The sequence below is a fragment of the Salmo salar genome, chromosome ssa03, assembly GCF_905237065.1.
Source record: "Salmo salar chromosome ssa03, Ssal_v3.1, whole genome shotgun sequence".
NCBI lineage: Eukaryota > Metazoa > Chordata > Actinopteri > Salmoniformes > Salmonidae > Salmo > Salmo salar.
Window position 1 is genome coordinate 49,400,452 of NC_059444.1, and position 15,474 is coordinate 49,415,925.

At 40.6% G+C, this 15,474-nt stretch overlaps 1 protein-coding gene across 2 annotated transcripts in view; it reads left to right on the plus strand.

Moving 5' to 3' along the window:
• The window catches only part of nme4 (NME/NM23 nucleoside diphosphate kinase 4), a 35,912-nt gene extending 20,735 nt beyond the window's left edge, over positions 1-15,177 (plus strand). The window contains exons 4-6 of one of the 2 annotated variants that reach the window (XM_014192204.2): positions 13,870-13,982; positions 14,225-14,387; positions 15,013-15,177. In XM_014192204.2, coding sequence (XP_014047679.1) covers positions 13,870-13,982; positions 14,225-14,345 — 234 coding nt within the window. In that variant the 3' untranslated portion in view covers positions 14,346-14,387; positions 15,013-15,177. The remainder of the gene's footprint in view (positions 1-13,869; positions 13,983-14,224; positions 14,388-15,012) is intronic. The other variant, XM_014192205.2, reaches the window with a different exon arrangement.
• Positions 15,178-15,474: the final 297 nt, after the last annotated feature.

The window sequence follows — 15,474 nt, forward strand, 5'->3', positions numbered from 1 at the left end:
ACAACAGATTTCACAACACACTGTGCACTCAGGCACCTACTCCAATATCACATACAGTTGAAGTCAGAAGCTTACATACACCTTAGCCAAATACATTTAAACATGGTTTTTCAAAATTCCTGACATTTAATCCTAGTAAAAATTCCCTGTCTTAGGTCAGTTAGGATCACCACTTTTATTTTAAGAATGTGAAATGTCAGAATAATAGTAGGGAGAATGATTTATTTCAGCTTTTATTTCTTTCATCACATTCCCAGTGGGTCAGAAGTTTACATACACTCAATTAGTATTTGGTAGCATTGCCTTTAAATTGTTTAACTTGGGTCAAACGTTTCGGGCAGCCTTCCACAAGCTTCCCACAATAAGTTGGGTGAATTTTGGCCCATTCCTCCTGACAGAGCTGGTGTAACTGAGTCAGGTTTGTACACCTTGCTCAAACACGCTTTTTCAGTTCTGCCCACAAATGTTCAATAGGATTGAGGTCAGGGCTTTGTGACGGCCACTCCAATACTTGGAGTGGCCATCAAGCTTGTCCTTAAGCCATTTTGCCACAACTTTGGAAGTATGCTTGGGGTCATTGTCCATTTCGCAAACCCATTTGCGACCAAGCTTTAACTAATGTCTTGAGATGCTGCTTCAATATATCCAGATAATTTTCCTTCCTCATGACGCCATCTATTTTGTGAAGTGCACCAGTCCCTCCTGCAGCAAAGCACCTGTAACGGTTGTCGTCGGGAATAGAGGACCAAAACACAGCAGGAATGTGGATGCTCATCTTGTATTTATTTTAAAATAAAGAACACCAAAATAACAAAATGAAGAACGCACGAACAACAAAACAGTCTTGTCACGCTCACACAGGCAAAACAAGAAACAATCTCCCACAACACCAAACCAAACAATTACCCATATAAAGGACTCTCAATCAGAGGCAATGAGAAAGCACCTGCCTCCAATTGAGAGTCCAACCCCCCCATCAACCTAAACATAGAAATAAAACAAACCAGAAAGAACATAGAAATACAAAACATAGAACATAGACCAAAACCCGGAAATAATAAATCAAACACCCTACTACATAAATCACCACCCTGAACCACATAAACAAAATACCCTCTGCCACGTCCTGACCAAACTACAATAACAAATAACCCTTATACTGGTCAGGACGTGACAGCACCCCCACAACATGATGCTGCCACCCCCGTGCTTCACGGTTGGGATGGTGTTCTTCGGCTTGCAAGCCTCCCCCTTTTTCCTCCAAACTTAACGATGGTCATTATGGCAAAATAGTTATATTTTGGTTTCATCAGAACAGAGGAAATTTCTCCAAAAAGTACGATCTTTGTCCCCATGTGCAGTTGCAACCCGTAGTCTGGCTTTTTTATGGCGGTTTTGGAGCAGTGGCTTCTTTCTTGCTGAGCGGCCTTTCAGGTTATGTCGATATAGGACTAGCTTTACTGTGGATATCGATACTTTTGTACCTGTTTCCTCCAGCATCTTCACAAGGTCCTTTGCTGTTGTTCTGGGATTGATTTACACTTTTCGCACCAAAGAACGTTCATCTCTAGGAGACAGAACGCTTCTCCTTCCTGAGCGGTATGACGGCTGCGTGGTCCCATGGTGTTTATACTTGCGTACTATTGTTTGTACAGATGAACGTGGTACCTTCAGGCATTTGAAAATTGTTCCCAAGGATGAACTAGACTTGTGGAGGTCTACAATTTTTTTTTTTTTCTGATTTCTTTTGATTTTCCCATGATGTCAAGCAAAGAGTAGTCCAGTTGCGACAAAACTAGAGCTTGTAGGACCTGCCTTGTTTGTGCTGAAGGTAGAGCAGCGCTTTATTATGGACAGACTTCTCCCCATCTTAGCTACTGTTGCATCAATATGTTTTGACCATGACATTTCACAATCCAGGGTTACTCAACTTGCTAAATTTCCACATTATTTATTACAAGTTAGTTGAGCTTTAGGGTTTAGTGAATGATTTGTCCCAAATACAATGCTTTTAGGACTAACTTATTCCTTGCCCATCCTGAAACTAACTGCAGCTCTTTGTTAAGTGTTGTAGTCATTCCAGTCGCTGTAGTTGCTGATGTGTATAGTGTTGAGTCATCCGCATACATAGGCGCAGTGGCTTTACTCCCATTTCCCCATAACATGGAGAAAACTTGTGCTTGAGTCTTTTATTTTCAGTTTTGGTCCACCAGCTTTAAACAGCTGTAAAAATTATTTATATATTTTTTTATATATAAATATATATTCACAGCGATTTAGATGGTACAATGATTCCCTACACTAGAACAGTTTATAATGTTAGCAACCAGGAAATGACTGAGTGATTTCTACTTAAGCCACTTGACCCAATTTCTACTAGATTACACAGCCACAAAGTCAAAACAGCTTTCCAGTTTGACAACAGATGCCGCTATAAATCAATAGGTGAATATCACAGCCAATCACAACACTGGCGGGTAACTAATACTCTGAAACACTATAATTTTAGTATTACTGTAGATATATTATGGACATTTCCTGAAATTACAATGCAAAAATTATTTTTAAAATCCTATGTGTAGAACCTTTAACAGAAAAAGTGTTGAGTTCACTTCTTGGCGACCCACCTGAATCAAAATCCAACAGTTCAAAATGTAGCTAGCTGTCTTGTCCTCTGACCAGTGATATACACATTATTCCCAGATTCTGTGTGGTTTTTGAGCTGTGTTCGTTTTAACAGGACATGTAACCTCATCTCCCCCTCTTGCACAATTTACTTTAATGTGATATCGATATGAGTGATTGACAAATAAGTGTTGCATTTCTCTTTCCATTTTGGTGACCCTCAAATCAAAATACATCACCCCAAAATGTAACTGACTGTCTTCAAATCAAATCAAATTTATTTTTATATAGCCCTTCGTACATCAGCTGATATTCTCAAAGTGCTGTACAGAAACCCAGCCTAAAACCCCAAACAGCAAGCAAAGCATGTGAAAGAAGCACGGTGGCTAGGAAAAACTTCAGCGGGTTATTCTCTGACCAGTGATGTAAAAAATATCTCCAGCTCCCATGTGTTTTTTTTTTTGCTGTGTAAGTTTCAACAGCGTGTAGAACCTGATTTCCCCCTAATCGATATCTGATTTATTACCAGGAAGATTTGATTTATTCACGGTACTGTACCTATGTGTGCACTTCTGTACACCCCAAAAAATATATGGGCCCTGGACTTTCTACCACCATACGGAGTGGTACGGAGACCAAAAATTGCCACTGCCTCCTATCCCCGCTAAACTAGAATCGTGTACAACAGGGGTCTGCAGTAGGTTTGGACTTGGGCCAACTTTTTTCTCAGCTAATAGTCGGTAGCCCAATTTATAGGTCTATACTACAAATTAAACACACTTTTGAACATCTGGTTAGTAGGCTATGCAATCAGTTCAACGTCAATACCATATCCTAATATTTTCAATCTGATTACACTGATAAAACACCCATGTCTGTATTAAATTCGTTTTTTTATATTTCTTTGAACATTGATTGAGGAAAAACAGCTTGCAATCTAGAGAAAATGTCGCTCTGAAAAAGTCTCAAAAGAAAGGTGGATAATGAAAATAGAAGGGAAGAATGGGCAGAGAAATTTGCATTCTTACCATATTTCTCCAATGTCAAACCAGAGTGTCTTGTTTGCAACGAAACAGTTGCTGTTTTCAAAAAATAAAATATTAGACATCCTAATGAATCTAAGCATGGCACTTTCAAAAGTTACCTTTCCATTCAGACAGAAGCTCAACCGATGCAGAAAAATGTAAGCTTCAACTGTTGACGACTCATCCATTGCTTAACCCAGAAAGTGAAAAAAATTAGTAGGGACAGAATAGCAAAGTCCAATTTGTCTCCTGCAGAATGTCCTAGAGATGAATCAATATATCCCCATATGCATCAGTCACGTCTTTTGTGGGCATTTTAAAGCTTATTTCTAGCATAAGGCATTAAGCATTGTTATAGATCGCTTTATAATTATCTGGATACTTTTCATTTATTTATTTCAAAATATAAAGCTACAAATAGGTATCCTTTCTGCCGTTTTCTTTAACAAAGGGTGTGGCATAGGCTACCCTCACTCAATTTGAGCACTATTTTTAACACACCAAACCCTTCCTAGACATGGAGGTATTTAAGGAGTGCATGGTGACAGTATTGGAGGATTTGGCTACACTGAGAAATCTATGGATATTGCGTCTGTCAAACAGGTAGGCCTACCTCTTATTTTTTTTAGTAGGAAGAAATGGGCTCCAACAAAGCCCTGTTGTTAGTGAAGTCAAATAAAAATTAAGACTATTGTTGAAATGAATTACTTTCAGCACCATTTGCTGTCCACCTCTGTTTGATTATGCCGCAGCAGCTCTGATGTCTTGCCCGCTTTACTTTTTAGTTGACTTTCTCCCGCACCCTCTCATTAATAAGTTAATGATTTAAAAAGTGTCTGTCTCATGATATTGTAATATATTTGGTCCCCAGTCTATAGGCTACAGAAAAACCACATAGGCTACAACTCTTTCTACCGTAGGCTACATCATTTTATGAATTTGATGGAACTTTGGTGGAGGGCCGCAGCACTGCGTCTCTCCAACAGCACCTGGGAGAGGCGAGTTGGACAGGGACAAGTTAAATATAGTCGCAAGAGGCTGAATGTATCTCACTGGAGAAAGCATTAGAGCGAGTGAAACCGCGCCCCTCTGCCGCTGTATGTGTAGGCCATCTATCTGATGCTGTCTGTTCGAAAAGAGGATGACATTGTTGCCACCGGTAGCATTGAATGCAAGGGAAGCCAGCCAGCATTTGGCCTCCCTTTATAAATAAAGGTATAAAATAATTGCCAATCAGCGTTGAGCTAAACTGAGTGAGTACAACTGTGAATGGTCCTGGCGCAGGGAAGCCGATTTGGCTTCACTACAATCACATCACATTGAGAGCCAAACGTCATTGACAGAAACAACTTGAATGGTTGTGTTGTTGTCCTCTGGTGGTTACAATTGTCCCTTTCCTAAATTAGCCATGAATGGAGATACTGTAGGGATTTGGACTTGGTTTTACTTAATTCTTCGTACTGGCCAATGATTACAACAGCGATTCTGATCCAACCATAAATGTATACATTTTGCCCCTGGCCTGAGAGGATGGAAGTTCAATATATAGCTAGATGTAGAAGGCTATTGTTAACTAGTTGGCTCATCAATGCCCATGAAAGCAAGTTAGGCTAGCGAGCAAGCATTTTAGCCAGATAGCCAAGGAAAACAAAAAAATACAAGCATGTACTGTATGAAAGTCATAGACCGTTTCGCCACCATTATAAAGAGGATGGCATTGGAGTTTCTCTACAAGTAGGGTGAGTCAACATGTTTTTTCTGCTTGCACGAACACGTGTAGCACATGGGGATATGTGAAACGTACTCCTTAGCCTTAAGTGTCCCACTTGTGTCGCCTCATTAGCTAGCTTTTGAGGTGACACGATCTTCTCAAGGTGTCAGGCTGGCGCCTAGCCGAACTGAGCGAATGTGCTCGCATAATCCCTTAAAAGACCTTTGTTTGAAAAATGAAACACTATAGCCAGTATACACTTCCTCAAAATAGTCAGAATTAATCTAAGATAACTCTGTCATCATAATACATGCAAAAACTCTTCCGAACTGTTTCGGCTGGTAAGCATGCGATGCTTAAGGGAGGACAGTCACATGTGTTTGCGAGGCAGAGGTCCTGAGTTCTTGCCAGGTATGGGCCGACTCTGGAGGAAGTGGTACTTGCTACAGTAAGCAAGCAGCATGACGTCCTTTACAGTGATGGCATGACCCGGATCTACAGTTGCACTCAATGCTGGGGTCTCTGAGTAAGTTTGAGGGGTGAATGTAACACATGGGGATGTGTGAAACTTACTTCTCAGCCTTAAGTGTCCCGCTTGTGTCGCCTCATTAGCTAGCTTTTGAGGTGGTGAGATCAGCTAAGACGCTTGAGTGAGGATGTTTCTGAGGCAGAGGCCCTGAGTTCGCTCCAGGTATGGCCTGAATCGGGAGGAGGTGGTACTTGCTAAGCAAGCAGCGTGACGCCCTTTACACACACACACACACACACCGAGAGAAATCAGAACCACGGACAGCCACATCATACTTAGCTTACGGTGATTGGACAAAATTGTTTTTGGTATCTTTTTGTTGTCACTGTATTAGACTAAGCATAGGTGATACTTTGTGGACTTCACCCACCCAGGTTGCTCTCCGGTTTTGTGATGAAACAAAGCACCGCTACTGATACTGCTCATCATGGAGCATCACCAGTGGCATCACCGCTCACTTAAATAGCCCTCATGCCTCTGGGTGAGAGAAGTTATCATTGTTTTTGGGCAGAATAATGTGAGGTGTTATGTGTCGTTGGAGGTGCGTCTTGGTCAGTTTAGCTCGGAAAATGGCGCCCTCTTCAAACTGCCGCTCTAGGCGGCTGACTAATCCTGCATAATGGGGGGGCGACCGTGAGGCCTAATCATAAAATTATATTTAGAATCCCTATTAATTCAATAGCATCTCTGTGGGCCTAGTCGTAAAGATTTGTCATTTAACTTTTAAAATGTATTACTTTTTATTGTGGCATAAACACATCCAGTCACGATGTTTTCATCCGATTGTCAAACGATCACTTCAAAGGGCTCCTTTACTAGGCTTCCCGCGTACGTTTTTCTACCCGCAATATATTTTCATCCTCCGCAGTGAGTGGTGAATGGAAAGAGACATCTGTTACACAAAACACCAAAAACTGTAATTACATTTGGCGATTGTCATTAGGCCAGAATTAATGCCTCCATTGCTGTCTGTGCACGTCTCGGCCACTCATCTATGCCTTGGCAAAATTTTCAGTGTTCTCCTTTAACCACATCACATTTTGGAGTGTAATCTATAGGCCTACCACCCATTTTCATGTCCATTCACCAATTCTTCATGCCTCTCTCATTCGGTAATGATAAATAATGGTGTAATAGCCTACAGTCTTCTTGATATTTTGTTTTCATTATTGTGATAGGCTAATGTTATACGGGTAGGGCGTACCCCCACTATTTATTTTGCCTGGACGCCATACCGCATCACTTTCACCCCTGGTTTTTGGTGCTTGTGTAGTTTACAAGGTGCTCACTCATATTTTTTTAAACAAGGAATATGATTTATTGTTTCACATGTACAGCGTATTCGGAAAGTATTCAGACCCCTTGACTTTTTTACCATTTTGTTACGTTAGACTTTTTATAAAATGTATTAAATAAAAAATGTTCCTCATCAATCTACACACAATACCCCATAATGATAAAGCAAAAATAGGTTTTTAATTTTTTTGCAAATGTATTAAAAATAAAAAACATAAATACCTTATTTACATAAGTATTCAGACCCTTTGCTATGAGACTCAAAATTTTGCTCAGGTGCATCCTGTTTCCATTGATCATCCATAAGATGTTTCCAAAACTTGATTGGAGTCCACCTGTGGTAAATTCAATTGATTGGACATGATTTGGAAAGGCACACACCTGTCTATATAAGGTCCCACAGTTGACAGTGCATGTCAGAGCAAAAACCAAGCCATGAGGTTGATGGAATTGTCCGTAGAGCTTCGAGACATAATTGTGTCAAGGCACAGATCTGGGGAAGGGTACATAGTGGCCTCCGTCATTATTAAATGGAAGAAGTTTGGAACCACCAAGACTCTTCCTAGAGCTGGCCGCCCAGCAAAACTGAACAATCAGGGGAGAAGGGCGTTGGTCAGTGTCATGTCTACTCCCGCTCTTCCTCTCTGGCGCTCATTGTCACCAGTTGTCTAATCATTACCCACACCTGCCACCATCGTGACGCGTACCTGCGCCTCATGACACTCACCTGGACTCCATAACTTTCTTGATTACCTCCCCTATATCTGTCACTCCCCTTGGTTCTTTCCTCAGGTGTTATTGACTCTGTTTGGGTTTCATGTCTGTACGCTTTTCATGTTTTTTGTTTTGTACCATGTTCTATTTCTTTATTAAATGATTCACTCCCTGTTCTTGCTTCCCAACTCCCAGGGTACACGTTACAGAATAACACCTCACCAAAGGGGAACATCAGGGAGTGTTTTTTTGTTTTTATTTCTGGTGACTTCAGGTCCAAATGCCACTGCTGAAGAAACCGGGGATGCCTCAGCTGGCTCGTTAGGCTTCCATGTCTCAACTGGCTTGACAGGTTTGCAAGATTCGGTTGGCTTGGCAGTCTCCCCATGCCTCAGCCGGCTCGTCAAGCTCCCATGCCTCAACCGGCTCGTTAAGCTCCCATGCCTCAGCCGGGTCTCGTCAGGTTCCCGCGCCTCAGCAGAAGCGACCGGCCTGTTCGTGGTCCTTGAGACCGTCCCTCTGATCGGCGTCCTGCGGCTAGAGCCACGCGTCAGGGAGGGGGTACTGTCACGTCTACTCCTGCTCCTCCTCTCTGGCGCTCGTTGTCGCCAGTTGTCTAATCATTACGCACACATGCCACCATAGTTACTCACACCGGCACCTCATGACACTCACTTGGACTCCATCACTTTCTTTATTACCTCCCCTGTATCTGTCACTCCCCTTGGTTCTTTCCTCAGGTGGTTTCATGTCTGTACGCTTTTCATGTTTCTTGGTTTGTACTATGTTCTATTTCTTTATTAAATTATTCACTCCCTGTACTTGCTTCCCGACTCCCAGCGTACACGTTACAGTCAGGGAGGTGACCAAGAACCCAATGGTCACTCTGAAAGAGCTCCAGAGTTCCTCTGTGGAGATGGTTGTCCTTCTGGATGGTTCTCCCATCTCTGCAGTAGAGTGGCAAGACGGAAGCCACTCCTCAGTAAAAAGCACATGACAGCCCACTTTGAGTTTGCCAAAAGGCATCTAAAGGACTCAGACCATGAGAAACAAGATTCTCTGGTCTGATGAAACCAAGATTGAACTCTTTGGCCTGAATGCCAAGAGTCACGTCTGGAGGAACCTGACACCATCCCTACGGTGAAGCATGGTGGTGGCAGCATCATGCTGTGGGGATGTTTTTCAGCAGCAGGAGCTGGGAGACTAGTCGGGATTGAGGGAAAGATGAACGGAGCAAAGTACAGAGATCCTTTATGAAAACCTGCTCCAGAGCGCTCAGGACCTCAGACTGGGGGCGAAGGTTCACCTTCCAACAGGGCAACAACCTTAAGCACACAGCCAAGATTAGGCAGGCGTGGCTTTGGGACAAGTCCCTGAATGTCCTTGAGTGGCCCAGCCAGAGCCTGGACTTGAACCCGATCGATCATCTCTGGAGAGACCTGAAAATAGCTGTGCAAAGACACTCCCCATCTAATCTGTCAGCGCTTGAGAGGATCTGCAGGGAAGAATGGGAGAAACTCCCGAAATACAGGTGTGCCAAGCTTGTAGCATCATACCCAAGAAGACTCGAGGCTGTAATCACTGCCAAAGGTGCATCAAAAAAGTAAATACTTAGGCAGTGGTGTAAAGTACTTAATTAAAAATACTTTAAAGTACTACTTAATAAGTCATTTTTTGGAGTATCTGTACTTTACTGTTTATATTTTTGGCAACTTTTACTTCACTACATTCCGAAATAAAATACTGTACTTTTTACTCCATACATTTTCCGTGACACTCAAAAGTACTAGTTACATTTTGACAGGAAAATGGTCCAATTCACACACTTATCAAGAGAACATCCCTGGTCATTCCTACTGCATCTGATCTGGCGGACTCACTAAACACATGCTTTGTCTGTAAATTATGTCTGAGTGTTGGAGTGTGCCCCTGGCTATCCGTCAATAAAATATAAAAAAAAATTGTGTGCCGTCTGGTTTGCTTAATATAAAGAATTTGAAACAATTTATACTTTTACTTGTACTTTTTTATAGTACATCTTAGCAATTACATTTACTTTTGATACTTAATCATATTTAAAACCAAATACTTTTAGACTTTTACTCAAGTAGTATTTTACTGGATGACTTTCACCTGTCATTTTTATTAAGGTAACTTTACTTTTACTCAAGTATGACAATTGAGTACTTTTTCCATCGCTTTACTTATGTTGTCAAGGTTCAGGAGAAGACCCAGAAGCAGACAGTTTCAAAGTAACAAAAGTTTATTACAAAAACAGGCGGGCAGGCAAATTACAGGTCAAGGGCAGGCAGAGGTCAGTAATCCAGAGCAGAGTGCGAAAGGTACAGAGTGGCAGGCAGGCTCAGGGTCAGGGTAGGCAGAGGTCAGTAATCCAGGGTGGTGTGACATGGTACAGAACAGCGGTCAGGGTCAGGGCAGGCAGAATGGTTAAAACTGGGAAAACTAGAAAACAGGAACTAGAGAAAGACCGGAGCACTGGAAAAACACTGGTAGGCTTGATGAAACAAAAACGAACTGGCAACAGACAAACAGAGAACACGGGTATAAATACACTGGGGATAATGGGAAGATGGGTGACACCTGGAGGGGGGTGGAGACTCGCGCAAATACAGGTGGAACATCAGGGTGTGACATGTAAATGTGATATTTCAGTATTTTATTTTTAATACATTTGCAAAAAAATTCTAAAAACCTATTTTCGCTTTGTCATTATGGGTTATTGTGTGTAGATTGATGAGGGGGAAAAGTATTTTAATCAAAATTAGAATAAGGCTGTAACGTACCAAAATGTGGAAAAAGTCAAGGGGTCTGAAAACTTTCCGAATGCACTGTACGTGTAGATAGTACATTTTATGTTTAGGCTTTCAATATATCACAAACTGTTTTTGCATATTGGTTATTGATTTGGACACCTTTATACTGTGTTCTGACATCGGACTATTTATCAAAACGTCTTGTCAACAGGAAGCAGCGACAGCATCATTTTCAACTTAAGTTTTAGGAATATAAATGTACCTTTCAACTTGATTATTCAGGTAAAAACTGCTTAATGAGTCCCAAAACGTGTTTGATTTATTTTGATTTTATTCCAGATATCACCAAAACAGGTTTGCCCTGCCGTGCCTACAAAACTCCCAAATGGTCGAAACCATTTGATTTTAAGATGGGGGTCAAATCCAAATTCATTGGCTCTGTTATAGCTCATTTGTAAACAACAAATATTGATACATTACTACCTCAAACATAATCTGCAAAAATGAAAAGTTAATTAGTAGGTGATAGTGATTTAAGAACCGAAAAACATAGGCTACATTGCCCCCCCAATCTGGTGGTGGGGAGGTAGATGCTTAGTCTCCCTGATGACTCAGATCAGGTGCCTACATAGTATACACCATAGACATGCATACAGTGCCTTCAGAAAGTATTCATACCCCTGCACTTATTCCACATTTTGTTGTGTAACAGATTGAATTCAAAACGGATTCAATATTTTCTTTCTCACCCAACTACACACAATACCCCATTGAAATTGGCTTATCCCTAGGGTCAGGAGTCATGGTTGAGTGACATATTTTGAGTTTAAAAATATATTTTTCTCCCAAAGGAAAGTATTACAGTTAATTAGTGGACTACTTAAAAAACGAAAATATCAAATAAATATTACAAATTTACAAGTAATAGCTGTCCCTCAATTGCATGTCACTGGTGTTAAAATGTATAAAAACCACCACTTTCAAAAAATGCAACATCCTTGCCAAATTCTTCCTGGGTCAAAGGTTCATTGGAGACGGGACTGTTTTGAAAAGCACATGGTGCTTCATATGTGACCAATTTGATGATCAACTTGATAATTTCATGCGAGGACTTAAGATGTCACTGGTGTTATACCGTTTATAGGAAGGGGAAAAGAAATTGGATGAAAATTATTGATAAAATTGCATGATTAAGTGATTGATTTACAATTTAAAAAGTGTGGTTTGAGCTACAGTGGCCGCCATCTTAGATATGCCATCTTGTCTGCAGATGTGTTACTGTTCTTGCTGGTAACACCAGCGACAGTCAATAACACCACAAACCTTTTTCTCAACGTAAGATTTTATAAAACCCTCAACAATTATATTAAAAAAGACTTATTAGCATTTTATTACAGTTTCAATATTGTAATTACATAATATGGCTTTCCTTTTGATAGTGTGGTAAACCGTGGGGTGTTGGGTGGAGCGTGCAGAGATTGACAGAGGCTTTTGTCCGCAAAACAACTTTACTAAGACAGAAAATAAATATATCAAAGAAATAACTTAGGTTTTGCTCGGTCTTCCTTCTCTTTCTTAACTGGTCTTCCTTCTCTTTCTTAACTGGTCTTCCTTCTCTCCCTTCTCTTCTGCGGTGTGCCATCGTGCTCTTTTTATTTAGCCTCCACGGCTGGTTGGCACTTTCCTCTAATTACCTTCACTTAGCTGTCCGTGTCGGGGTGCCCAGCTCCGGTATTCGCAGCAGAGGGAGCAAACGTCGCCTCACGTACCTCCCCTCTATTACCATCCCCCGGGGTAGACCTCCTAGGATACCACAATAGATATGGCGAAATTAGGTGCTGCTGAAAAGCAAAGACTCTACAGACAGTGCAGGGATGCTGACCCACACCGCAGAGCAGCCTCCCTTAAACAAAAACACCAGACTTACTTAAAGGATTTAGAGGATTTAAACAATTTCTTAGAAAAGGTTAATGACAATACTGTCTTTGATTATATATACAAATTAAAGACTGAAATGACATTCTAGAAAGCCTGAATTGTCATCTAAAATATAGGTAACACCAGTGACAAAAAGGCAGCACAAGCATTTTTTAAATGTAATGTAGTAAAAATTAAAAAATGTTAAGCTGTCATTTGTTGATTTATAATGTTAAGCGCTTAACTATTATCTGGTTAAGTTTTGATGTAACTTTTTTTAAACTTTTCTTTTTTTAAGTTGGCTGTTCAAAAAGCCACCATTTTCATAGAATGACCCATAAGTATTGACACCCCTGAGTCAATACTTTGTAGAAGCACCTTTGGCAGCGATTACAGCTGTGAGTCTTTCTGAGTAAGTCCCTAAATGGGTCAAATAATGGATTTTGTCTGAAAAATCTGAAACTCCCCAGTCCTTAACGATTACAAGCATACCCATAACATGATGCAGCCACCACTATGCTTGAAAATATGGAGAGTGGTGCTCAGTAATGTGTTGTATTGGATTTGCCCCCGAACATAACACGTTGAATTCAGAAAAAAAGTAAATTGCTTTGCCACATTTATTGCAATATTACTTTAAGTGTCTTGTTGCAAACAGGATGCATGTTTTGGAATATTTGTATTAGTATTGTGGAGTATCTACAATGTTGTTGATCCATCCTCAGTTTCTCCTATCACAGCAATTCATCTCTAACTGTTTTTAAAATTGGCTTCAAGTAGGTGCCCTTTTTTGCAAGGCAATTACCTTACAGATAATTGTGTGGTGTACAGAGATAAGGTAGTCATTTAAAAAATCATGTTAAATACTATTATTACACACAGAGGGAGTCCATCCAATTTATGGATGAACTCCTGAACGTATTCTGGCTTGCCATAACAAAGTGGTTGAATACTTATTGACTCAAGACATTTCAGATTTTCATTTTTTATTGATTTGTAAAACAAAATTCCACTTTGACATTATTTTGTCACTTGCCTACACACAATACCCATAATCTAAATGTAATCCATTTTATATTCAGGCTGTAACATAACAAAATGTGGAAGAAGTCAAGGGGTGTGCATACTTTCTGAAGGCACTGTATCTGTTAAATTCCAAAACACCTAACCACTTGTGTATATCTGATTGATTCACTTTCAATTCATTTGCTGAATTGACTGATTTAAAATAGGATTTACCTAATCCTGGAAAGCACTACATCCATTCTTGTTGTCCAGGTGTGGGAGGGTCATAATGTGGTCAGGACATCCCGGATCATAGTTGGAGACACCAACCCATCCGAGGCCCAAGCAGGCACCGTCCGGGGGGATTTCAGCATTCACATCAGCAGGTGAACCTTTTCAATAAAGACTCAAATGAAAAGATCTTTCACTTTACAATAATTTTCACAATACCCTTTTAAACAAATATTTAAATAATTGAATTTTACAATATTAATTGAGGCATAAAAACAAATGAATATATAAACATGAAATTGATCATTTGTGAAAGTGTTTTGAAATTGGGTGAATAATTTCAATGCAAAATACTAAACTGGACTTTAATGAATGTAGGTTTGTATTTATTTTCCAGAAATGTGGTCCATGCCAGTGATTCAGTAGAGGGGGCTCAGAGGGAGATCCAGCTGTGGTTTCATCGAAAGGAACTGATGGATTGGGACTGCTATAACCACAATAGCACCTACGAGCTTTGAGAAAGAGATGGAAGGCAGAGATTGAAAGAGAGCGTGAACAAGGTAGAATGACCATCAGGAACAGTGGCACCATACCTAACTCTGTGTCCTGCTTGCAATACTCAGCCTTCTCCATCGTGGGAGGCTCCAATACCTAAGAGCCCCTCGCCTACTCTTATACAGTAATGTATCGTCCTCACCATACGTTTTTGGATTTAAGATCAAATTATCCGTATGACACATCATTAGTTTATTTGAGGCTGATTTAATGAATATCCATTTTACCATTTAGACATAAAAGCACTTTATATATTTAGTCCCTCTATTTGAAGAAATCACAAGTATTTGGTCCCATATTGCTTGGATCTAATGACTTCAAGTTTGCAACTCTACAAACTCATTGGCTGCATTTGCAATTTGTTTTTTTAAGTATTATGGGATGTCTTATCTAATAGTAACTAAATGGTGTCTGGAATCTTTTTCTTTCTAAATGAGCGGAGATGTTTCTGAACCCATCCGAATTGTCACACCCTGATCTGTTTCACCTGTCTTTGTGCTTGTCTCCACCCCCCCAAGTGTCTCCCCTCATTATCCCCTGTGTATTTATACCTGTGTTCTGTTTGTTGCCAGTTCGCTTTGTTTGTCAAGCCTAAGAGCGTTTTCACCCTTGCTCCTGTCTTTTCTAAAGTTCCTGTTTTCTAGTTTTCCCGGTTTTGACCATTCTGCCTGCCCTGACCCTGAGCCTGCCCGCCGTCCTGTACCTTGTCCCACCACACTGGATTACTGACCTCTGCCTGCCCTTGACCTGTCGTTTTGCCTGCCCCGTTATAGTAATAAACTTTTATTACTTTGACACTGTCTGCGTCTGGGTATTTCCTAAAACGTGATACTAATGCTGCCATGACTCAGAAAATTCATAATGATGAGTAGGAAAGTCACTTAGGAGCCGATTCAGAAGTAGGAAATGTACGCCTTTCTTACGCACTTCTCAGTGGTTGGTATTCAGACTAACCTTATGCAGTTGGGTAACGTGCTCTGCAGGTGTGGCTACCTTGCAAAAAATTGTCTGATCTTGTAGATTATTTAGGGTTAAGAATGTATATGAATCATAAAAAAACAGGGTAAAACCTCTACGCAGACGACACCATTC